Source organism: Mchenga conophoros, linkage group LG16 (assembly GCF_057382185.1).
Source record: "Mchenga conophoros isolate Kocher_MC1m ecotype Shallow Benthic linkage group LG16, M_conophoros_male_GT1.1, whole genome shotgun sequence".
Taxonomy (NCBI): domain Eukaryota; kingdom Metazoa; phylum Chordata; class Actinopteri; order Cichliformes; family Cichlidae; genus Mchenga; species Mchenga conophoros.
The window spans coordinates 33432115-33457029 of record NC_140541.1 but is presented as its reverse complement, the minus strand read 5'-3'; the positions used below and the strand labels follow the sequence as shown (position 1 = coordinate 33457029).

The 24915-nt window shown below is 41.4% G+C and overlaps 1 protein-coding gene across 17 annotated transcripts in view; it reads right to left on the bottom strand.

Moving 5' to 3' along the window:
* The window catches only part of tns1b (tensin 1b), a 195152-nt gene that overhangs the window by 114501 nt on the left and 55736 nt on the right, over positions 1-24915 (bottom strand). For all 17 annotated transcript variants that reach the window (XM_085250708.1, XM_085250711.1, XM_085250706.1 and 14 more), the window contains exon 2: positions 15696-15810. In XM_085250708.1, the coding sequence (XP_085106834.1) occupies positions 15696-15810 (115 nt within the window). The remainder of the gene's footprint in view (positions 1-15695; positions 15811-24915) is intronic.

Sequence of the window (24915 nt, the reverse complement as noted above, 5' to 3'; positions counted from 1 at the left end):
GCCCAGCTCCTTTCCATCATCGTGAATAAAATCCCAAGATACTTGAACTCAGGGGCAGCTTCTCCCCCAACATATTGGGAGAAAACTACTGTTTTCAAGCAGATAAGCTTCTGGAAACTATGAATTTAAGGAGATAAACAAGACTTTGTTGGTGCAGTGGCGCCTATTGTGTACTATTCTTCACAGCTGACTTACTCTGGTTGCCAGAAAAGCTCAGACTGAGCATTTTTCTTTTAAACAAACACACTTAGTTTAGTTAGAAGTCATCTTTTAATTTCAATATAAAAATCTATTTCAAACGTGCATGAACAATATCTAATGTCGGTTCTAAAGCAGGTTACGCTAAAACAATGACATACCGCTAAATTTGCAGCAGGTATCTTTAATGTTGGATAAAAAAAAGCAGGGGTGTGAACTCTTTTCCGCCAAGATAAGTTTGAGAACCAGTGCATTTAAGAAGGTTAATGCACACGTCTCTTTTTAAGAGTTAATTTGACTGAAACTTATTTGGTTATGAAATGGTTTTGATCAAACTGTCACACAATGTTTATTTTTAAAGACTGTTTTCTTGTTTAAATATCAAGTTTCCGATGTGTAAATTACACGTAAATACATGCAAATGATCTTCTATCTTATCCTGTGACACATGGTGCTCTTATTGGGACTGCTGTGGCCTCTCTGATGTCAGCAGTCATGGTGTGGCTGAGTGTGTGTGTTGGTCAGTTAGCTCAGTAGGAAAACATCTGGTCTCCAGAGTGCGATCTCATGAGTCTGAGTCTCCCTCATGGTGAATTACATTTTGATGTTTTATACACCCAAAAATGACATTTGTTTTTTGTTCGTTTTATTTTGTTCTCAAAAATGATCAATGAAAAAGAATATGAGAAGTTCAAGAAGGATACTGAGGAACATCGTCATGGCCGCCCGCACAGCTTTTCAGTAAATGTTCTGTCAGTGATTATTCAACATTGTTTTCAAGAATCTTATTTTTAAGACATGATGTGACACTACAGTTAAACATCAGACACTGACAGTAAAGCCAATGGTTATTTGCTGAGAGGCTCAAGTTATCAAGGCCAAGAACACCTGATGTTTTACCTTTAGTCTTAAATGCTTTAAAAGATGACAGCTGCCTTTGGTGCAGGCTTCTTCAGTTCTAAAACCTGATGGAGAGTCACAGTTTAGTGGAGGTGTCACCCTGGATATGGTCCTGAAAGATGATGAACCACCCTGTAATTATGTGAGTCATTAAAGGCCACACATCCAGGGGACAAACTCCCAAACACAATTCAATTTATATAGTGCCAAATCACGACAAGAGTTGCCTCAAGGTGCTTTACATTGTAAGGTAAAGACCCTACAATAATAGAGAGGAAACGGAGAAAACCCCAAAAATCATATACAAGCACTTGGGTGACAGTGAGAAGACAAAACTCCCTTTTAACAGGAAGAAACCTCTGGCAAAACGAGGCTCAGGGAGGGGCGGCCATCTACTGCGACTGGTTGTTGTGGTCGTGGCAGACCAAAGTGACTGAACAACTCTCAGGACCACCTAAAAACAGGCCAAAACCTGAGACTCTCCATCAGTTTTGGAACTGAAGAATCGTCGTGGATGAGAGCTGAAATGTCTTCATGAATCAATGAAAAATGGCCTGGATGCGGAGAAGCTACGCAAAACTCTTTACTTTTACTTTGATGCACTTTGAAGTCCTTAATTTTGCTCAAGGTCAGAGGTCATGTTCTCTGAGCAGCAACTGTAAGGATTAAGGTACAACCTACAAGGCTTTTCAGGAGACTTTAGTTTTTCTTTCACATCTAACCCTATATTCTTTGGAATGAGAGAAAAGTTAGGGGTTTAGGAGTGGGTACTTATCAGTTTTAAAATCTATCTAGGGTTAAATTAACATACGAGAACTTTATTAACATTATTTACATCAGGTGCACAACACAGTTCAATGTGAGCTGCAAGATGATAAATGTAAGATAAAATATGTGTTCACTGGTATTTCAGTGTGCAACAAGAGTATGTCTACAAACTGAAACCTGAGAAAGTGAGAAGCTTCCTTTTTAGATCCAAAAAGTGTACTTACATCATGCAGAGGCATTTAGTTTCTATTTAAGCGCTCGCTGGACTATATTTGCACACGTGGGGGGCTTTTTTGACTTCTTAATTAGAGGCCTTCAAATCTGGGAGGCACCATGAAATCCTACCGGGATGCACAGCGCATCCCAGAAAGTTCCCAGAGTGAAACTAGAAGGGTTTGTTTCTACAGCATGACTCACATAATCTGTCAGGGAGCACCGAGATCGACTCCAGACAAAAATAATGAAACACGTTCATTTAGATGACTGTCGATTCCCGCAAAGACTGTTTTCTTAACTCACGTGGGAGCTTGTAAACCTTCTGCTTGGCTTTTGTCATGTTTACTTTCATGATCGAAATTGCTATGAATCATTATTTTCTTATAATTTATTGTTTTTTTCTATCTAAACCACAGCTAAATCCGCCATAACTGCCCGTACAATGATGTAAAACAGAGCAAAGTACTAAAATCTCAATTGCTGACACAATTTGCCCACAAAGCCCATTTAACAGAGGCTCTGCAGTTTTAAATCATGCTGTATAATCTCACCGATTTGTCATGGACTCTTAGATGTTCTTGTTCTCTGAGCAGGCTACACTGGCTTAAAAGTGCAGACTGACAATCGATTTTTGACTTGGAAATAACAGAAACGTCATCACAGTGAGGCCCGGCAGCTGGGTCGGAGCTTTCTGTCCAATCACGTAAGCTTCTTCATCAGCTTAAGTGTTTTTCAGCATCAGCCTTTTATGGTGACGTATAGCAGATGAGAATCCTCGATGTTCGGAAACGTGCATCTGTGTAATCTCATGACAAACGGGAATGCTCATAGGATAAGAAAGCTCATGTCCATATACAACTGGAGAGATCCATGATGGCTTCTAAATGGATCGGGCGCTCTTCCCAAAGCCACAGTAAGAAAGTAAGAAGAAAAGTTTAACCAGTAAATATTTGATAAATAGCTTAAACAATGATTTAGCTAATTATTGGTGGAAAAACAATTCAGAGTGGACCTATTGTGTTTTTTGTTTTTTTAACTCTTAGACTCCACTAAAGTAGCTCTCCATGATTAACAGTCAAAGTAATCTTGATTTAACCTTCTCCTGGTCCTTACACTGACTCAAACAAGCTCTACTCCCTTTAAGGCCAAGCTTCACTCATTAGTATGACTAGCAAATGTGGTGCTGTTGGGATCTGCCCTTATATGGTCAATGTTGAGTCCTATACTACTGGTCTGACAAAGTTTGGAGCTAACTGGAGTCCCTTCTAGCTAAGCTGGGAAGGAAGTTGCTAGTCATAACTCACCTTCATCATTTAAAACTGATTTATTATCATCTAAAACTACACATTTTGTTTTTGAGCAGTTTTGCAGTATTTGCAGTTCAAAATAACCCTTTTCATTATATTGGACCGTGGTGCAGATGTTTTAGTCCCCTGAACACCTCCATTTAAACCAGCGTTCTCCTGATTAGAGCAGAAGGTTTGAACAACAGGTGCGAGTTCTGTGCCTATAGCAGAGGCTGTGTGCCTGACACGCTCATAACAGGGATATCCAATCACAATGACCACATAAAGAGCCAGGATTAGAAAAAGCTGTCCGAATCAAAGTCTTTAGAGCAGTGCGAAGCTTGAGCGTTAGGTCACAGGTGGCATCATTTAAAATTTTGACCATGTTTAATACTTGCATCCCGCACTGTAAGAGCATATATGTGACAGAAAATAAGAAAAGCACAGCAGGATCCCTTTAACGCTCTGTAGACTTGTGTTTCAGCGCTACACATGTGATGAGCTGTGACACAAGTCGCGTGGAATGTTCTCATATGTGTGGAAACCAAACACACTTTGCTCGATAAGCATAAAAGCCATGTGCTTGTCCATCAGGACGATGTCCAGCACCGTCCCCTGTAAACAACTCTCCTGGGCCACGTGGGAAGAAGTAAGACTTCCATATTGGGTGTGAAAGCGTGGAGCCCGGAGCGCTCAGGCTGGGCTTTACCTTGTTAGGAAGTCGGTGCTTTGGAGAATAAACAGAGCAGAAATGTTCCTGCTGGAGGGAGGAGAGGAGGGAGAGGAGGAAAGCAGCACAGTGATGAGGAGGGATGGAAGATGAGGAGAGAGAAGATACTGGAGAAAAAAGACATCTGTGCAGAGGATGAGTAATAGAGCGAGGGGGTGCAACAACTGCTCATATCAATCATTGAGAAGATGAGAGGACAGCAGGGATGGAAGTCGATCAAAATGAGGAGATGATGACGAGTGTGGAACGCCGGCTGCTATCTGAGTCTGGGTCTGTGGTATGCTTTACGACATCGGAGGGAGGGGGAGAGAAGGGTTATAAAGAGGCGGGTGATTTCCTTCCCCTGGTCCCTTGGAATGAGCGTACAGTCCCACAGGGCTGGGCTGGACCCCTTTACAACACAATCAGAGGGGCAGGGGTTGGAGAATTTCCTCTTCCTCCACCCTCCTCACTCTCTCCATCCTTCCTTTTTTCATTTGCTTCCCATGCACAAACACGTGAGCACCAACACGTGTACATATGATGCGCTAACATACACTCTACATCACTCGTGTGTGTACACACACCAAATCCCTGAAATCACGATTCCTTAAATGTTTTTTTTCATCAGTTTTACACCTCTTTTTACACTGTAAGCGAAGCTACAAGATAAAACGTGAAGGTGGATGGATGGGTGGGTTTATTAAAGTAAAAACAAGAATGTCTTTGTCATGCTAAATGACACGCCACTTGCCCAAGTTTGAAACATTGTGGACTGGTAGGCATTTCCAGGTCCTATTTTAACCAAACATGAGTCACGAGCCATTCATCGTGAATCTCACTGCTTGGAGGTCAGTAAACAGCCTTGTGATGCATTAACACGGCCTTAACACACGGCCTGATCCCAACGTGTCAGGGGGACAAAAATAGCAGCACTGTGTGCAGGAAAGTCTCACAGTGACAAGAAACTTTTGGGGACAAAATAATCATTTTGAAAGCTTCATGAAAAAAAAGAATCTTGGAATCTCAATTAGGTGTTTTGTATTTACATAAAATATTCATGAACAAACACACTTTTAAAGCTGCAGTGTTTAAAAAGAAAGGTCTCCCACAACATTACACCTTTTACTTTTTTATATCAGGTAAAATTTAAATTGCACCACTGCATCTTCTGTGGGGTTTGTCACTCTTTATACTCCCTTACTTCATGAGAGGAGAGTATCACAGAGACATAAATTCTGAAGCTTGAAAAGAGAGCCCAAAGTAGGCTCAGGAGATCGGGTTCCCCCTCAGACCGCTCAAACATAATTATGGATTTTTTAATTGTTTATTTCTTTGGCCAAAGACATTTAAATACACTCCCCCCACCACTCAAAAACCAAAACAAAAAAAAACCAAACATGTTTTCTGCCCCAGCTTCAACTCCATTTATAGGTTGTAAACACCAAGTGTGTTTGAATTGGCATCTCTGGGTGTTTTTACTTGAAAGAATGTCTACTCAGTGGTTAGAAACCCACACATGCGGTAATGTTTTTTTTCCCTGTAAACACTGAAGAGACGGGACTTTCAGTGTTTATGATGAAGATGTCTAGCAAATGCAGGTGGGATATATAACATTTAACCTGCTTAAAAATATATATTTTCCATGTAATTATGTGCAATATGTGGAGAAAAACTGCCGAATCTCGCTGTTAGTTTGAATTATTTTTTCCAAGCAATGTCATCCAAATAGCAATAAAATAGCAAAAGTAATAATACATGCTGTGTTGCATAATTAACTGCATTAAATAAACAGAATCATCCATAAGCCAACCACTCATTTTGGAGTTTGTCTTAAAAACTGAATATTGTAGACAAAACAATTATCTTGTCACAAAAGTGACTCCACAGACGACAGCATTAAATCTTCTATTGTTCCAAACGCTTGAAAACCTGCAGTAAATTTCTTAATTTCATCACCTGATCCCTGTTGCGTGGTGCAAAGAATGCTATGAATGTGTCTACACATGCACTCTGCTTGCACCAACCTGCAGTGCACTTGCTGCATTTTCTGTGTACTGTAGCATTAATGTCAGTAATTATCGGCACCCAGCCACCTCGATCCATCTTTTGACTCACACAGGGTGTCATCATTTAGCCCACATGTTTTCCCGAGCTAAAATCCCTGCCTGTGCTGGGTTTCTGCGGGTAAAGCCCCACCTTCATTCAGCTGCTCAGCGTTTCTTAACTTGGGAGATCCCCACAAACATTGCAGGGGAGTTGGATAAATCCTGAGCAAGAGTTCCCATGGACTCAGATCTGTGTCATGAGTTTGCTTCTTCCTGACAAAACAGGACTTCTGTTTGTTTACTCTTGTGTCTGGTTGTGTGTGTTTCACTGTGAGTATTAGTCTGACTTTGTTTTGTTGAAACAGCTGTTTCCCTAAAACAATGTGCAGCTATGGAGAAAAAACACAGGAAAACACTCAGGATTTAAGTTTCTGTAGAAGAATTCTGGAATTTTACAGTCTGCAGCAGATGTAGTGTGAAACAAAGACCTCTGCTGCCACCTGGTGGTTGCTGAAGTCCCTGAATCTGCCATGTTTTTCAAAACGTTGAGGTTTTGTTTTTTTGTTTTTTGTTTTTTTAATGGGGGCTCATGATAAGGGAGGCGTCCAACTTTTTGTCGGACTGCACGGCGCTTTTATCAATTGTCTCACATTTTGATTGCCTCTGGTTTACAAAAGTGAACATCTGGTAAGAAATGTGTGCCTCAAAAAGTGACGTGCTGATCTGTGCATCCCTTCTGAAACCCCACAGATGAACACAAACTCTTTGCTCTTCAGTTTGTTGGGAGCTGGTTACCCTAATCATGACCCAAAGAGCCACAGTTTGTTGGAATTTTCTAAAGTGGTCCTGAGCAGCAGTGCTCCAGGCTTTCTGAAGCACTTTCAAAGGTTTTCTTGGACAATGGCAGCTTTTTCTCCAATTTTCAGTCCAGTTTTGCACCTGATTATTTTCAGAGGAATGATCCTTTGTTGGTTAAGACTTAGGTGCCAAATTTATGCCTGACTGATTCCTAAGTCGAGGGATGAACCACTGTTATGGTTACACATAACAGACAAGTTAGCAATGAATCAATTTTAAATTGCATCTTAAGGCTTTGTTAGTAGTCCTGGTCGCGGAACACTGGACCAGCTCTTTATCCTCTCCAGGATACTTGAGGGTGCATGGGAGTTTGCCCAACCAGTCTACATGTGTTTTGTGGACTTGGAGAAGGCATTCGACCGTGTCCTCGGGGTGTCCTGTGGGAGGTGTTGCGGGAGTATGGGGTGTCTGGCCCATTGCTACGGGCCATTCGATCCCTATACAACCGTTGCAAGAGCTTGGTTCGCATTGCCAGCAATAAGTCGGACTCGTTCCCGGTGGGTGATGGGCTCCGCCAGGGCTGCCCTTTGTCTCCGGTTCTGTTCATAATTTTTATGGACAGGATTTCTAGGCGCAGCCAAGCGGCGGAGGGCTTTCGCTTTGGTGGTCTCAGAATCTCATCTCTGATTTTTGCGGATGATGTGGTTCTGTTGGCTTCATCGGGTGAGGGCCTCCAGCTCGCACTGGAACGGTTCGCAGCCGAGTGTGAAGCAGCAGGAATTAGGATCAGCACCTCCAAATCTGAGGCCATGGTTCTCAGCTGGAAAAGGGTGGAGTGCCCACTCCGAGTCGGGGATGAGTTCCTGCCCCAAGTGGAGGAGTTCAAGTATCTCGGGGTCTTGTTCGCGAGTGATAGGAGAAGGGAGCCGGAGATCGACAGATGGATTGGGGCTGCAGCTGCAGTAATGCAGACGCTGCACCGGTCCGTCGTGGTGAAGAGGGAGCTGAGTGTAAAAGCGAAGCTCTCAATTTACCGGTCGATCTACGTCCCTACCCTCACCTATGGCCAGGAGCTGTGGGTAGTGACCGAAAGAACGAGATCGCGGATACAAGCGGCAGAAATGAGCTTCCTCCGAAAGGTGGATGGCCTCTCCCTTAGAGATAGGGTGAGAAGTTCGGCTATCCCGGAGGGGCTCAGAGTAGAGCAGCTGCTGCTCCACATCGAAAGGAGCCAGCTGAGGTGGTTCGGGCATCTGACAAGGATGCCCCCTGGGCACCTCCTGGGTGATGTATTCCAGGCATGTCCCACCGGGAGGAGGCCCCGGGGCAGACCCAGGACACGCTGGAGAGATTATATCTCTTGGCTGGCCTGGGAACGCCTTGGTATTCCTCCGGATAAGCTGGAGGAGGTGGCTGGGGAGAGGGAGGTCTGGGCCTCTTTGCTTAGGCTGCTGCCCCCGCGACCCGGCCTCGGATAAAGCGGATGAAGATGGATGGATGGATGGCTCTGTTAGTAGCAGCCTGTCACAAAACACATGACATGTTCACATTTCTTTCTACAAAGCTGAAAACTCTCATATCTCAGTATGGTGTGGAGTGTGGGAGACCTAAAAAAAAAATAAATAAATAAAAAAAAAAAACTATCTACAGCAAATGAACAGTATCTGAAAGTCATGTTCTTAAGAAAGAGTATAAAGAAGAGGAAAAAAATCCAGGAAAGACACGACACAGGACCTGAAAGAGTCTTCTGGATCTTCAGTTGATCCATTTGATGTTCACTGAAGCTTCATCAGAAGTGTCTCAGTGAAAGGACGGCTGTGAAGAAGCCACTGTTAAGCTAAGTTCACTTCATTAAGCTAAAAGAAACGGGGAGAAAAGGGTGGGGTATGCCAAATTACGCATTAGTGGCAACAGGTCTGGTCTGTCGGAGTGATGTGTCCAAATTTGAAATTTGCGGTTAAAATTGTGGAATCATCATTCGTCAACACTGATAAAATTGTGAACATCACACCATCAGATTTTGATCCACCATGCAATACCATCTGGAAAGCATCTGATTGGCAACAGCTTCATTTTTCAGCACAGCAATGACCCCAAACACGCTGCCAGTGCAGTAAAAGCACACCTGGATAGAAAAAAAAAAAAAAAAAACACACACTGGAACACTATCAGTCAACATTATTGAAGCAGCTTGAGATCATCTTGACAGAGAACAGAACAAAAACGCAGAAACATCCAAAGAAGAGCTTTGAATGTCTTTCAAGAAGTCTGAAGAACTATTCCTGAAGACTATTTGAAATTACAATAAGATGCCTCAAAGGGTTCAGGCTGTGCTGAAAAATCAAGGTCCTCATACTAAATATTGACTTTCAAGCTTGTTAGAATTGTCTAAACCCTGTTTTTGCCTTAACACGTAATATAAGGAAATAACGGGCATCTGAAGACTTTAGAGCAGTAGTGTAAATAATGAAAAGTGTATCACGTATCACGTTCTATTCAGTTAAATTTAAAACAGCATAAACTCATCAGGGATTCTTTTACCTCTTTTTACAGCCAGGCTTGCCCCCTGCTGGCTAACATAAAGAATGTCAGTATATCAGGGACAGATTACATTCAACTGAACAGCATCAGATACGGTTGTAATGTTTCCATCAATCCAGCTGGTGGCTCCCTGACTGCATGAACTGATTTGTAGAGTTCACCGGGGACTGGTTTGTTTCCTCGTCTATTTGAACAACAAGCAATGTGCGCAGATTTCTTAGAACTGACAAGAAGCTAATCAGAGAGCAGGTGTGAGTGTTACAGAGTGTGAAGGTTTCAGAAGAAGAAACTAAATCTGTACAAAATCAACCCCGTTGTTTCTGACAGCGCAGAGAGCCCATGTGCCTGATCACTGCTCACTGAAAATCATTGTCCCATCAGTTTAGCAGATTAGTATAACGACATCTGACAGGGAGACGGTTACTTTCCATCATCTTCATCAATCTGCTCTCCTCGTTAAGCCAATGACTTCTGTCAAAGCACGGCATCACAGCTTCGTACGGTTTGTATGCGTGCGTACATTTGATGTGAACTTGGGCACTTGCTGCACAAATTGAAGTAAGATCTTACTCTGCTGGCGAGTAATGAGCCCATTTTGACACGATGCTGTAACACATGTTTTCACAGCCTAAGAATTTCTTAGCATCAGTGTACAGCTCCACGTGCAGGCAGTTCTAGTTGTGCGTGCATGTGCGCATGTTTGCTTGATGTGTGATAAGTGTGCATACTTGATGTGTGAGACGTGTGTGCATGTGTTTACCTTCACTGGGGTTTGCTACATACCAGCTGTGTGAGCTAAGCGGTCAAGAACAGAGCAACGATAACCTTCACTCTTGGTAACAAACACACACACGCACCTGCTATAGTAGATTTTCTCTGGTCTGTGGAGAGGACCCGTGTGCGGTCACAAAGGAGTCGCAGAGCTAGACTCTTTGCAGAAAAGTGCTTCTTATCAAACCTCCACCATTTTCTAAAAAATATTTTGGAGCTGCAGAAGTTTTATTAACTGCCTATGACTCTTCTGCCAAATTCCCAGTTGGATTTTACCTTTTAAGGGCACAATAGCAGCTCTAATGTACTACACACGAACATCTCTGTGAAAGAATATAAAAGCCAGTTCCTGCCTGCAGGCCCACCAAAACAGACGGCCTTTTTTTTTTCTTTTGTTTTGTTTTTTTAACTGGAAAATTTCGGCCCTGACCTGCGTCAACATGCTATTGTCGAAGTAACTAACACCTTGTATCTTAGCAACTGCTGAAGAGAGAGGAAGTGGAGGTGCTCCTGCCATTACGCGACCATGTGACTGGAGAGTGTTGGTAAACAAGAGCAGAAACAGGGAGGGAGGTACTGCAGGGCGATGGGAGTGGAGGTTTTGTTCTGAACAACCATTTAACACATGTTGGGTAATCGGCTTATTCACGATCTGGAAGAGAGTCCGATGAGAACACCGAAAACAATCCTCATGTCTGTTTGGTTACATGTGCAGAAACACGGGAAGCAGGGAGGAAGCAGGTGGCCCGCCTCCATCGAAATGCAGCAAAATGTGCACAATCAGCACCTAAAGCTCATTACCGTTTGCCCAAAAACCTCTTTACACTGAAGCGGTGTTATGAGACACACTGACACTTACATTTGTCTATTTTGTGTCCACAAGGTCTCCAGCTGACTACCTTTGTTCAGATTTCAGCAGTATGCTCATCAATTCTGATTGTCTTTTGATCCTTTGACCTTCAGATTTGTTTAGCAAAGCGCACGAGATGTTTTTAGAACTAAAAACACATGTGCAGGTTTTTAAGCTGCTGACATTAGAAGGACAAAGTCATTTGTGGTTTGGGTGCAGCACAATAAGACTGCTGGACCGCCACGTCCTGCATTAGCAACATGCTTTTCCTGTTAGGTGCTCGTCAGTGCAGCATAAGGACAAAATTAAACATTTTCATTAGATATGGTGGTTGTTTAGACTTTTACTGCCACAAGACGCATTTTAAAACTACGTGGGAACGATTTACAGAATGGTGTGCTCTGTTTTTGCACAAAAAGGAATGAGATCACAGATACAAGTGGCAGAAATGAGCTTCCTCCAAACAGTGTCTGTGTTCAGGAGAATCATAGCTAGGTATTCTCTTTATTGCTGTTGGGCAGACGACATAGAGGGTGCGTGGACTACCAGATTAAAGGACAGCTTTTATTGTCAAGCTATCAGACTCCTCAAAAGCAACACCTGACACTTCCAATGGATAGATGGAAATTTTATGTGCTGTACGTTTTCTGAACGAGACAATCATGCTTCCAATAAAGGTCATTTAAAAAAGAAACCATAGGTTATAACAGCAGCTTTGTTTTCTGTAGCAGCTCAGTCTCACTTTTTATCATCTTTAAACCTGATACTGTCCCACTGTATTATGTCTATGAAGGTTCTCAGTCATCCAGGTCAATATAGTCTAAGGAGCTTGGATGGATGGATGGATGGATGGATGGATGGATGGAAGGAAGGAAAGAAGGAAAGAAAGAAAGAAAGAAAGAAATCTTTTCACACAAGCGTCTGAAGACGTTTCACCTCTCATCTGAGAAGCGCCTTCAATTCTAAGGTCAAATGTAGGGAATCGCAGATTTAAGCCCTACAGCAAATGCATACCTTGAAACTAAGCTTACCCTAATGAAATCAACAGATTATGTATTTAGATTTTACACAATGAGAATACACTTTTCAAGTGTTTCCAAAGCCCGAGCTCTTAGCTCTCTTAAAATCAGCTGAGTGCTTCTTTAAGTCTAAATACTTTAAATGTATCTGGGTACCATATTCTGCATCCTTGTCTCGTTGCTTCTAGTTTTGGCAAAATGGGAATTTAATGAATCATATGACATGGAGACAAACGAAGGAAGAGAAAAACAGAGACTGCTAGACGTCTGCTGTCTGAGCAGACAGCTGTCTCCTGTTCACTTTGTGTTGTCATCGTAAATCTGTCTCTCTCACACACACACACACACACACACACACACACACACACACACACACACACACACACACACACACACACACACACACACACACACACACACACACACACACACACGACCAAAGCCAGATACAAGTAGGGGAAGAGAATTATACTGAGGTAAATTAAATCAAAATAGAGTCCAGTGAAGCCTTGCCATGATGGTTTAGTCCTCTAATAAATCATATCTTACAGGCGGTGGTCCCAGGTGCTGTCCTGTGTCAGTTTATGAGAACACTTAAGGGCTGTCTCCACACACAAGTGTATGCTGTTTAACCAAAACAGACTGACAGCAGCAGTGAGTGTGCGTCACATAGAAATACATCTTTTTGGGGAATGATTTATCATTTTCTGATCACTGCAAAGTGCACCAATGGAGATCTTTGTGGCATTTTAATGGAATTATTTGGCTAATAACAAGGTTTGCTACAGGAGACGGTTCATTCAAGAAGGCTTCTACATCAGGTTTTTTTTTTTTTGAGTATTTTACTTGTCTGTCAATTAGCACTTATTAGCAATAATCTATGTATATTGCCCATACACATGTAGTTTGCCTACTAAGATTTGTAGAATTAGCTAACTTAGCCTTCCACCCTCTCATCCAACAGCAGTGTTCAGGCTTGTAAATGTAGCCCAGAAACATTTTTTTGAACAGTACGTGTTGTTATTGTTGCGTAAGCAGCAGATGCAAGTTTGCTCCTGTGAAATACAGCATCCTATGCAGAACATGAAGGCTAATGTGAAGATTTAATTACATAAATTATCCCACCAAACACATTCAGAACACCTGGAAGCACAAGTTAGATCAGAGGATAAAGCAGGTGTTGAAGTTCAATTATTTTCTAAGCCTTTTATGATCCCGGAGGAGAAGACTTTACTGTGCCAGCATAATCTGCTCCTGCATCATTTTGCTTTATACTTGCAGTAGACACAGTCACCTAAAGACCTGCTCTAGTATCGCAACTGAGGAAAAGATTGTGCTCTTCTTCTGCTCTATTTGTTATGTAATAGGAGATATAACCACACCTTATATAACCGCACCTCCTGAGCTTTTGGCACTTTTTTAACATGAGCATTGCACAATAATATGTCAGACTGCCTTTGAGGAGCTGATAAGATACCAAAAAACAAGTAATGTTCATGTTTTTCTAAGCTACATCAACCAATCCTGTGTCAGTTTTGGGAAGATGCAAACTAAATATCCCCCCCACTGTGTGCCAACCCACACATCCAGCCTTTTCCACATGGATTCATTTGACGTTATCGGAGTGAAAACAGGCATTTCCACAACAGCACGATGTGCCAAGCAGGCCGAGGTCATACATGCTTCCGTTTTTGTTTTTGTCCTGCTCTGCACACTGGACCGAAAAGATTTACTGCGTCGAAATGGTCAGAAAACGGTGACCACATTAACGTCGGTTACTCCGTCTCAGCTTCTTTCCTGCGATTGTTTGACGTTTTATGTTATAAGCCTATCGCAGTAGTTTCAGGTTTAAAAAAAACTGTAAAAACATAAAAATAACCTCAGAAGGGTCCTGGCTATGTTAGTATATCCATTTAACACAGAGACACCCTGCAGTGTATATTTTTAAATGAGAAAACATGCCTCCATCTTTATTCTATTAATAATGACTGCACCAATGGAACGATGCGAATCAATCAGCCGTCAGTCAACCACATTGTCTCTTCAGTAAACTCCATTAAGGAAATTGAGAAGCTGTTAACCTTTAACCCTCCTGGAGCTTCTTCTGCCGTCCTCTGTCACTTAACTGACTAAATCCCGACACAAAGGCGACCCCAAGTAACCTTGGATGACCTCTCATTTAGACCACTGACGGATGTGTAACAGATATTGCCTTCAATGTTTTCCTGACTGCAGCAGTTAATATTACCATCCCTGTGTGCCTGTTAACTCTAGCTCGGGGAGATTTAAGTGATCAAACAGAGTTTAGATTAGGAGTCTAACGAAAGTGTTTTGCAGCCTGTTTCCAAAAAACATAATGCAATCATTTGTAAATCATTTTAATGCTATAGTTTAATGAAAAAATGCATGCAAGTAGCAAAAATGTATGCTCATTTTCTATTTGAAAATTAAAAACCTGAAACGGTAAAGAATTTAGGGACGAGTCTGAAAGCCAGCGCTGAGTGGACTCAGGTGGTATTTTATTAAAAACAGACGTATTTCTAAAGTGGAAATCACCACAAGGACTCAGCAACACCTCTGGAACCCATCATCAGTGAACACAGTTTGCTGCTGAATTCTAATTAAAACTGTCTGGATTGATAATTTGCGCAAATTCTTATTAGTGCCTGAAGCTAAGTGACCTATTCCAACTGTTGTGAAGAAGTACATGTATAACATGTGCTGGTGGGGGCTTTGTAAGGTGTGTATTACACATTGTAAATGGGTGTATTTTAACCATAACTCAGTAGCTTTTGCTCAAAACCGTAACAAACAAGTGAAAGCAAAAACTTTCCAAGGAGTTTCCCCCCAAAGTCAGGTGTGTTTATGCCTCTGTAGTCATGCCTGCCTGCTCCGAATATGACACTTCTTGGGACCTAAAAGTGGAAATGCTCCTTCAGGTGTTCGTCGTATATGTAGTTTCAGAAATGGTAACATGGTTCAGACTGTAGAAGCAGGGAATCAACTCAACTGTTTAGTATGAGGACTTCTGGACAAAATGCACACTAGTATAGATAACAAGATCTGCTTTCTTGTCTGAAAATCGAAGTATGTAAGTCTGACCAATCAAAGTGAGCTGAACATATTTTTGTTCGTCAACTCTCCCAGAAATGGTAGGTCAGACTGTATATGAACCTTGGACCCTGAAAATATTATCTTAACCACAAAAAAGGAGGATTAAGATAAGATCCTTTTAACTACAAAACAATGCTTGGCTCGGCTCACATAGGCAACAAACTGAAACTCTTTGAAATGCTTTCTAGCTAAGTGGTAATGAGTGCAAATATTAGACAATTTTTACAATTTTATTGTTTTGTTTTTATTGCTTTAACATTATTATTGTGTCTAAAATAGGTCTCTTTTAAATGAGACTGAGTCTCAATGGGATTACCTGTATAAATAAAGGTTAAATTAAAAAAAAGAAAGATACTAAAGGTAGGCTCATCAACAAAAAACGTTAACAGAGCATAACTCTGCTTGAATTCTGTCATCATTACGAGGAGAGCTGCTGGGGTGAGTCCTGATGTGGGTGCTTCAGGACAGGTGACTGACCTCGGCAGATGAATCCGTCTTGGATGATGGTTTGTTTGCAGACGCTGCAGTGCTTTGCCTTCTTGAAAGTCTTCACCCGGAACGTGTGGGAATGAAGAGCCTCCAACTCCTCTGGCTGCAGTCAGGAAAACAACAACAAAAGACAAAAGAGGAGGAATGTTAGTTTAAAAAAAATGTTACAAGCTTCACTGAGTCCAGGTGGCGTGAGTCATTGAGCGGTATTTTTATGGCCAGAAGATCATTCAAAACACAAATGAAATCATTTTATAAGCTAGACAATACTGAATCTATAAAGTCAAACTGTAAATCATATATCAACCCTTACATTCATCTCAGGAGCAACCCCTCCTCCAGAGGCAAATCATTACAACTAAGTTATTTGTGCTTAAAAACTTTGCTTCAAAGTCCTCTAAAGTCCTCCCAGGAAGTAAAGCTGTGGGGGTTTAAGCTGTCAGAAGCAAACAAAAAACGAAAACACTGTCTTATCTCCTGTTTTTCTTTCTTTCAACCACCTCCTACTCCTTTCTCCTCCCCACATTTGACCTGTCATCTCTTTGCCCTCCTTTGCAGGTGTGTTACACAACTCTGGAGAAACTTTATCTCCCAGGCCTGTTAAACATCCCCGAGTGTCTGTCTGCAGCCTGCTGTTTTTCCTTCACCATGTACCATCCAGCGTCCAGCCCTTTTCCTGCCGGCTTTGTAAACGCAATTTAAGGTCGTGACACACACCAAACACAAAAGTGAGACCGACTCCTGCAGGGTCTTTGTGAGAAACGTGCGTCATATTTCCATAAGCCCCCCCCTCTCCCAAAATGTTCAATCATGGGAAACGTGACATAATTTTTGTTGTTTATTTGCTCAGCTGGTCTCAGTTTGTGTCTTAAGGGAATAACAGCTTAACGGATTATACTGTTAAAGACACTTTTATATTTAATTAGAAAAGGCTGAAATGCATTGGGCAAGAACTGCAAAACAAACTTACACAACACTGACAGTATAGCACCATGTAATACCTCTGCAATCCTACTGAATTTTTCTCTGTAAACGTCTCCATGCACGTGTAGGATTTTTTCATGCATCTAAGTGCCTCAACTCTACATACCTTCAGTACTGGGATGAAAGAGAAAATGGATGTGTTTTCAACACAGGAAGTGCCCGTTAGCATGGCGTTCAGCCATGAGGCTTCCATTAAGAGTGTGTGTCTGTGTGTGTGTGTGCGTGCACATGCCGGACAGGACTAAGTGACCATGTGGTTGGCATATTGGGGGACTTCTTGTACAGGAATTCTCAAACTAGAAGACCACAGAGACATATTGAACATGTTAGAAGGAAACTCAAGTAGTTCCCTCTCTGAAAGAGCTGCCAGACCACCAACCATCACAACCTTAAAACCACTAATGCCCCCCTCCGTTTTTATTCTTCTCAGTCCAAACAGAAATCTTGTTGGAAGGCAGCGGAGTGAGAAATGACAGCACAGGAATAACGCTTCAATTATAAATCAAACTAAGTATCTGTTGGACTAAGTGTGTAGTCTGTTCCCATTTAACTGCTCTACAGTAAAGCTAACTGGTCATCAAAGTGCTACACTCCCTGTAACAACAATAGCTGTAATTTCTTTGCACTGTTAGATATGTAATTCCAGAGAGGTTTGGATTTACATGGTTTGGTTTTTAACAGTCTTTTCTAGATTTGTTCTGGTCTGTTTTGTACAACTAATAGGCAACATCAAAGGCATCATCGGAATTGTATGATTAAGCTTTCTTGGAACTTGATTTATATTAGTGATTTGCACTGTCTGAGCCTGGATTTCCTGTCATCTGGGAAGCAGTTAAAACACAAGCAGGTAATATTTCAGGTTACTCTCTAATATAACATTGAGTTCAACACTGCAAACGCTAAAATGACTCAACAAGACTTGACAAAGATTTAAAACCGGGGTCAGTGTTTAGGTATGACAGGTCTACAACATTTCCTTTAAAGGGCAAAAGCTGTTATTCTTGCACTTCCATGGACTCGGGGGAAATGTCGAAACTTGTTGATGTAGGTTTTTTACGATTTATCAGCATTTCCTGTCATACAGGCTCAATAGTATCATCCATTAAATATGGCTGACTGGCACAAAGACAGATGCAATTTTTTGGGTGTGAAACCTGAAGCCAGTGCAGAACTGCATGAAGCCTGCATTTATAACAGGCATCAGGGGTGGCAGAAACATCTATTGTCCGACAGAAGTCAGAAAACAGCCTTCAGCCTTGACCCTTAAACACTTTCCTGAAGAGTTTATGACACCAATCAATAACTTCTTGTCATATTAATAGAGTCCTTTTTGCAAATATTGGTCATTCTAGGCATCAGACAAGAACATCATCCAGGATATGCTCAAGAATTTGGGATTTACAAATCAAACAGCTTCACAGAAACATCCACACTTGCACGCACATCTGGGTTCAAAACGCCAAGATGTCAGTGATGAAAACACTCATCTCAAGTCTTGGGAACTCTACAGAAATACATGATTATCAATCCTGTCAACTTCCACATAGTGTTGAACCAAAGATCCACCATATTAAAAGAAGTTTTAGCAAGATCGTAGTGTCAGTATGTTCTGGTAGCAGACATCTCTCTCCAGAGGTCTTAAAAAATAACATTCAAAAGGCTGGCACTGTGAATAAGGCTTTACAGCTTTATGATGCATTACACTTTCTCAGAATTGATAGTTTCTCTGATTCACGAGCTTATCCAGAGGTTTAGCAACTTAAACATACTCCAACAGCTCTATGCAGAACTTCACTGTTTGTTTTTCAGAGCCGGATGGCAACAGCAGGACAGCCGACCCTTCATTCCATCTCCCGACTACGCCTTGCCACAACATAATGTGATTAGCTTAATCTAGTTAGACTGAAATAATGACCATGGCTGTGCAGGATGCACCATGTTGGCAAGGGGGCTTTTCTGAGGAGGAGTGAAGGTCCCTGGTTGGCACTCGTATGTATCTTGCCAAGGCCCTGGCTGCCACCTGCTGGTTTAAGACTTTGGATATGGATTTAGACTTTGAGAGGCTGGAAAAGCGTGATATGTGGGTTTAATCGTATGCTCGGTCACAGTAATTCAAGCATGTCTAAGCTTTGCCAAATTACACCAAATTTAATGGACACTGATACTGCTGGAATGAGGCAGGGCGCAGATTACGTTTATACAGAAACACTGTTTTTACTTCCAGGCTGTTGGGGAATCAACTGTCAACATAAAGAGTCTATACTATCAGCAGGCAGGTGGCTGGAGGAACACCTGCCTTTAAATTGCTTTTTGTCAAATGTCTATTCTCAAACCACACAATCAAAAACAGTCATTAAGTCCTGTGGGGGCTACAATGACATCACCTGTTTTGGATGCAATTACCACAACGATACTTGGGAAAGGATGTGAGGCAGTAGTGCGCTCTTTAGTGAACTCTCATGTACTCTGCTTCCACTGGTACATTTTAAATTTCATTTAAAAAAAAAAAAAAAAAATTATATATTGCATAACAATACAGTAAATTAAGCTAACAGTAAAAGAAAGCTCTCAGATGTCTCTAGTGAAATAAAAAAAATGTGAAAAAATGACAGGAATCTGTTTTTAAAACAAGCCAGAATATCAAAACGTTAACATAAAGTAAAGCAGGTAACGTAAAAATAAATGGAAAATTAAATGTAACATGCTACAAACCCAGGTGTCAGTTGCTGGGGGGATGTGATCATCCTAATTCTCCCCACAAGTGAAATCCCATCACATGGTTATCCTCAATGAGAAGCCCATCATTTCCACTCAGGGCTACAGGTCTTTGTGTCCTGTTTTTACTCAGATTTTGATGCACATCTCCACAGCTTCAACATTACATGACACAAAAGAACATCACTCAGTAGTTTTTTTATTTTTGTTTGTTGGTTTTCTCATCAGCAAAAGTTCTACAGCGGAGCCAAAGCTAAAGGGTGACATGAAAATCCTGCAGACCACTGACTAGTCAGGGAGAAACACGACTAACGGGTGAAACACAGAACATCAAACTCGCTGGCTTCCTTTTCTAAAACCAGAGTTCATATCTTTGCTGTGGCATACAGCCTCCCACCAAAAAAGCCATCATTGTTTTATCATCCATCATTTCTGTTTACACTACCTTTCTGTCACGTTGGCTATGATGACCCAAGTACCGTCTGCAGTGGAATAGAGAAGTTTGGACTCCTTTAAAAGTAGATGCCTTCTCCATGCACAAGGAAATTCATTTTAATAAATTTGGGAGTTCCTGTGGAGCTATAATCATGAACTAGGGATGGTCATGATGGTTACGAATAGTCATTAAACTATAAAAACAAATCTAATCTAAATCTGTTTCCTGTCATAAGTAGAGGTATTTTATAAGTAGAGGTATTTTATAAGTAGAGGTATTTTATAAGTAGAGGTATTTTTCTTCTCTCTTTAGTAATGAGACAATGTTTTGTAATTCCTTGTCTATAACAAACTCTCACTCTCTTCCTCTCTCTCTCCCTCTCTCTGACACACACACACACACACACACACACACACACACACACACACACCTCTACACTATGCTGCACTGTGTTAAACAGGCAGGATGTCTCAATCCAGGAGTCTATTCAGCGGCCTCTTTGACCACTCCTGAGCCTTCTCACACTCTCCCAGCCCTCTATCCATTCACACACCAGGACTTAACCAGTCAGACAGCCAGGGTGGGGGGTGGTGGTGGGGGTTGGAGGGTACAGTCGTCCACTGTTATGCCACTTGTCTTGTTTGTACATTTTTATTCTCTGACTTCTGTGGGTAGAGCGGTTAAAATGAGGCTGGAGGAGTGTAATGTGCATAGAGGATACTCGAGCTGAAATTCTTTTGACTTTGAGAGGTTTAAATTTGCAGTATCACTCGAGTGCCAAGTAGTTCAAGACATCCTCCTTCACACAGCCACACAAAAGAAAGAACTCCTCAACACGTCCGTCTGTTTGAGTCCGCTTGCCCTCACCAGAAATCTGCGCTTCAGTCGTTTAACCCCAAAATGTAAATACGGCGCGCAGCAATATAGCAGGACGCTCCCTTTTGTCAGCCCTTAATTGTTTCCGATCATTAGCGATGCACCCGGGGCTCTCAGACTTTGTTTATTGTTTCGGGGTGGAGTATATGGGGGATTCGACTGAGGATGATGAGGAGACCTATGGGGGTGGGGAGCACAGATCTGCAGAATTAAAGACGTCCCTCTGAGTGCGTTCATGGGATATGAAGCCCAAGCTGATCATTTTTTGTTTCAACCTGTAGCGGCCCATGCAAATGGACTCTGTCCCTCACATTTGCGTCACACTTCAGGCTCTCAAATGGACCACAAAGGAAGGAAATGGTTTCAGACAACCACCCGGGACCCCCGAAAGCTGGGGTCAGGGTGTACAAATACCCCCCCCTCGTCAACTCAGGCACTGCAGCTCCTGGGAACAGACTCCCGTTCCCTTAGAGACGCACACATAATCTCCTGCCTAACACTCATTAGCACGCATGGGCAAAACAGGCGCTCTCGTGCATAAAGATGTGCAAATACGTACACACAGATGAACAGACCTCCTACATCACACATTCATACACATATGTGCAGAAATAACTGACCATCACTCACAAATTCCACCCTCATTTTACACTTTTCATTCCTAAAAGTTGTAAAAAGAAGAGGAAGGTCTTCACTTAGCAGCTGCTACCTTTCCACTTTTCCCAGTTTAGTTTTAGGCACAGCCTGGAACGGTAACAAAAGGGCTGACATCAAGAAGTTTAAACCAGATTTTTTCCTCTTTAATGGAACAATAGGTTTAGATGTTAATCAATACTGTGTTGTTAAAATTTAAGGTTAAAAGATCTGTTATTTTTATCTGTATTGGGCTCCCTGGACTGTTGTGGTTGACGGGGCTCAGCATGAGAGCTGCTCATGCTTTCACCAGTACCAGCTGTCCAGCCATCAGCAGCAGAAGTTTTACATCCACCACTTTTGCAAGATTCTAGCCTGATGCACATTGGGCTTTAATATCTGCAGTCTAAAAAACAATCTTTGGTTTTGTCATCGTTCCTCTTTGTTTTGGGGGGCATTGATTGCACTGTCAGTAACACCCACATCAGTCCAGAGGCATTTCTTGTTAAGTCATGACATTAAATCTTTAAGTTTTACTTTTTTCTGTTCCTTCACAAAAATTCTTTTTTCTTTTTTTCACTTTACAGATTTGGATTTTCTTGATCGCTAAACTGACACATTGCCTGTAAAGAGTCTTGACAACATTGTGCTGGAGGGATAAAACACACTTGTGGTCGAGTTCATCATTTTCAAATGATGCATTTTAACAACTGTTTGCTTACGTTTACATGTAGTGGACGTAGTGGTTTCTGATTAGTTTGTAGTTCTGGTTGATATATTTTGCCAGTGATAGGATTAGTTATTTGTGTGATGAACACTAATGAATTATTACATTTTCAAGCTAGTGGCTTCAGAACACAAAAACCAGTGTGTGGACAGTATTATCATCATTGCCACCACTTGTTTGGCCAGCATTTAGTCACAATATATCTGCTACGCTGGCTCAAGGTGTCCATCAGAGGCAGCTACAACCAAAAACCTCTGCACAGCTGCAGGCTGCACTCAGCCATTCCTCCACAGCAGATCCTCCATGCATTGTGTCCTCATATCAAATGTCTTGTGTATACATATATTAGAACACTGGTAACTACAATCTAAAACACAAAACTGTGTTTATTTAATCGACTACTACAAGTAGACATTAAATGATGGGCAATTTTATTCATCATTTTGTTTTTTGTTCTCCTCATGGGAGGATTATGGGTCAAACTGGGGGCATGGGGGTACCTCCCAAAGGCAATGGCAGGGGAAACAGTGTTGTCCAAGAACTCAAAATGCACAATTACAGAAACATGATCTCGTCACGTAGCGAAAAATCGCCATAATTTGATTAATGGCAGAAAAATTAAACTCAAATTTGAGATTTTCTTTTTTAAAAACATCTGAAACACATTTGTCCAAGGCTGAGTTTTAGATTTCAGATAGCACTGTTTTTCTTGCAATGGATAAAAAGTTTTAGAATCATACTGTTCATACAGCTTCAGCATGTATTAGGTAATGTTATAGTATGGAGATAAACCCTTCCAGACTCTGCTTGGCGACAGACATTCCAGCTGAATAAGGTAACCAAGAGGCTGTTTTTCTCCTCAAGTTTAGAATTCAAAACTATTCCCTCGACTGCTTCCCACATGTGACTCATGCAGAGACCTACGTATGTACACACACTGATTTCCCCTCTGATTACACTGGCACTTGATGCATTACCTCATATACACACAGAACCATGTTTGTAAGGGTACAAACGCCTCTGACACTTGGCCGTACTGCTCAATTCAGTCTATCAGCTGTAAAAGCTGTAAGAATAAAGTAAGTTTAAAAACAAAATATAAAAAAAATAATAAAAATAGAATTGCAAACAAAATTTGGTTCCTTTTAATAATAAACAGACAATAAAAAAAAAAACCCCGTATACCATACACACAACACAAAATATTAAAGGATCAAAGACATGAAGTGGGAATGTGTGAGCAAACTAAAGTTTATTTTTAAACTGTCTTTACAATATCTGATACAAATTTTTCAAATCCATGTGCATCTAACAGTAGTTTTCTGACAAAAGCCCCATTTTTTAGTAATTATGAATTTTGCTTTCAGTGTGATATGGCTAAAATGGTTATTTCAGCACACCAGTAAAATCATCAGGACTAGCTAATTGTTTTCTTTTACTGAAAACAATTAGCTAGTGTTGTACTAGAAGGCCACACGAGGCATTATCACAGTCAATGGGAGTTAAAAACAAAATGTATTTCTTAAGTTTAATTTCATATCAGTCAGTTCCAGGTTCAAATGTTCACTGTCCCTAAAAACAAGACAAAGAAACAGACATACCACTGACAGTTAAAGAGTAAAATATTTTTATAATCCTGATAACGTGCTCATAGTCAAGTGTAGCATCCAGGCATCCATGGAAAACAAAATAACAAGGCTAAGAGTAAGAAGATAGGAGTAAACTAGCTAGATGTCACCTAAAGATAAGTAGGCTAATGCTCAATCAGCAGAGAAAAGTGCCATCACATGACAAAAATTACATTAAAAAATGAGGATAAAAAATTAAAAGTTAGAGAATCTGAGATGACCCCATTCACACGATGATACTGGCAATTAATATGGTGCACCACAATTCAATTTATGTGTGTTAGAGGAAAAAAGTTACATCTGTTACATCAGTTACAGCTGGCTAGACGGCTGGGGTGTAACATTTCTCCAAAACCACCATTTGCTGGCACAGCATCCGAATTTAAAATGTCAAGAAACAAAAGATGTAGCTACTACTATTGCCCTACTATCTTACCCTGAAATTCCTGACCTAACAAGTGTTGCTAGAACAGTCCACAGTAATTGCTTATTCTCCACTTAAACTGGTCCTAGAAACTAACAATGACACCACTCCCCATGACCAAAAAGAACCCAACCAACCAAACAAACAAAAAAAAAAAAAAACCCAAAACAAAGACATTTTGTCTTCATATTGATAAGAAAATAGAACTTTTCACCAGGTTTCATGCAGAAAAAAAGTAAGTGTTTTGTGATTTTTCAGCTGTAGTGAGAAGAGGTGAGAAAGAAGCCGCCACAACAGAAGAGACGGACAAGCACCAGCCGTCCGTCCTCCCCTTCTGTGTCGATTTCCTACAGCGTGAATGGAGGCAGTGAATAGCATATACACACAGTATAGTGCTTCATTATTGACCCCCACCAATCGAACACTATTGTTCTTCCCACTGAGGCCAGAAGACTAACCGAGACCTCTGCAGTCAGCTGGGTTAATGAGCCAGCTAGCACACTACAATCTCTCATATGGGACACCATATGCATGGATAGACATTTTAACAAGATGCATTGGAGTGATCACTGCATGTCTCCATCTGTGTTTTTGTGTATACACATGTAACGCTCACTGACTCAATGAGTGTGCAAGCAAAACTAATTTCAGATGACTGCAAACAGAATTTCTGAAAGATTTCTCAAAAGCTTTTTCTACTTTTGTGACGACCCCCCCTCCCATCCTCGAGAGGACGGTCCCCTTTCACAAAAGGCTGCTATTCTTCATTTCAGCTGGCAAAGGAC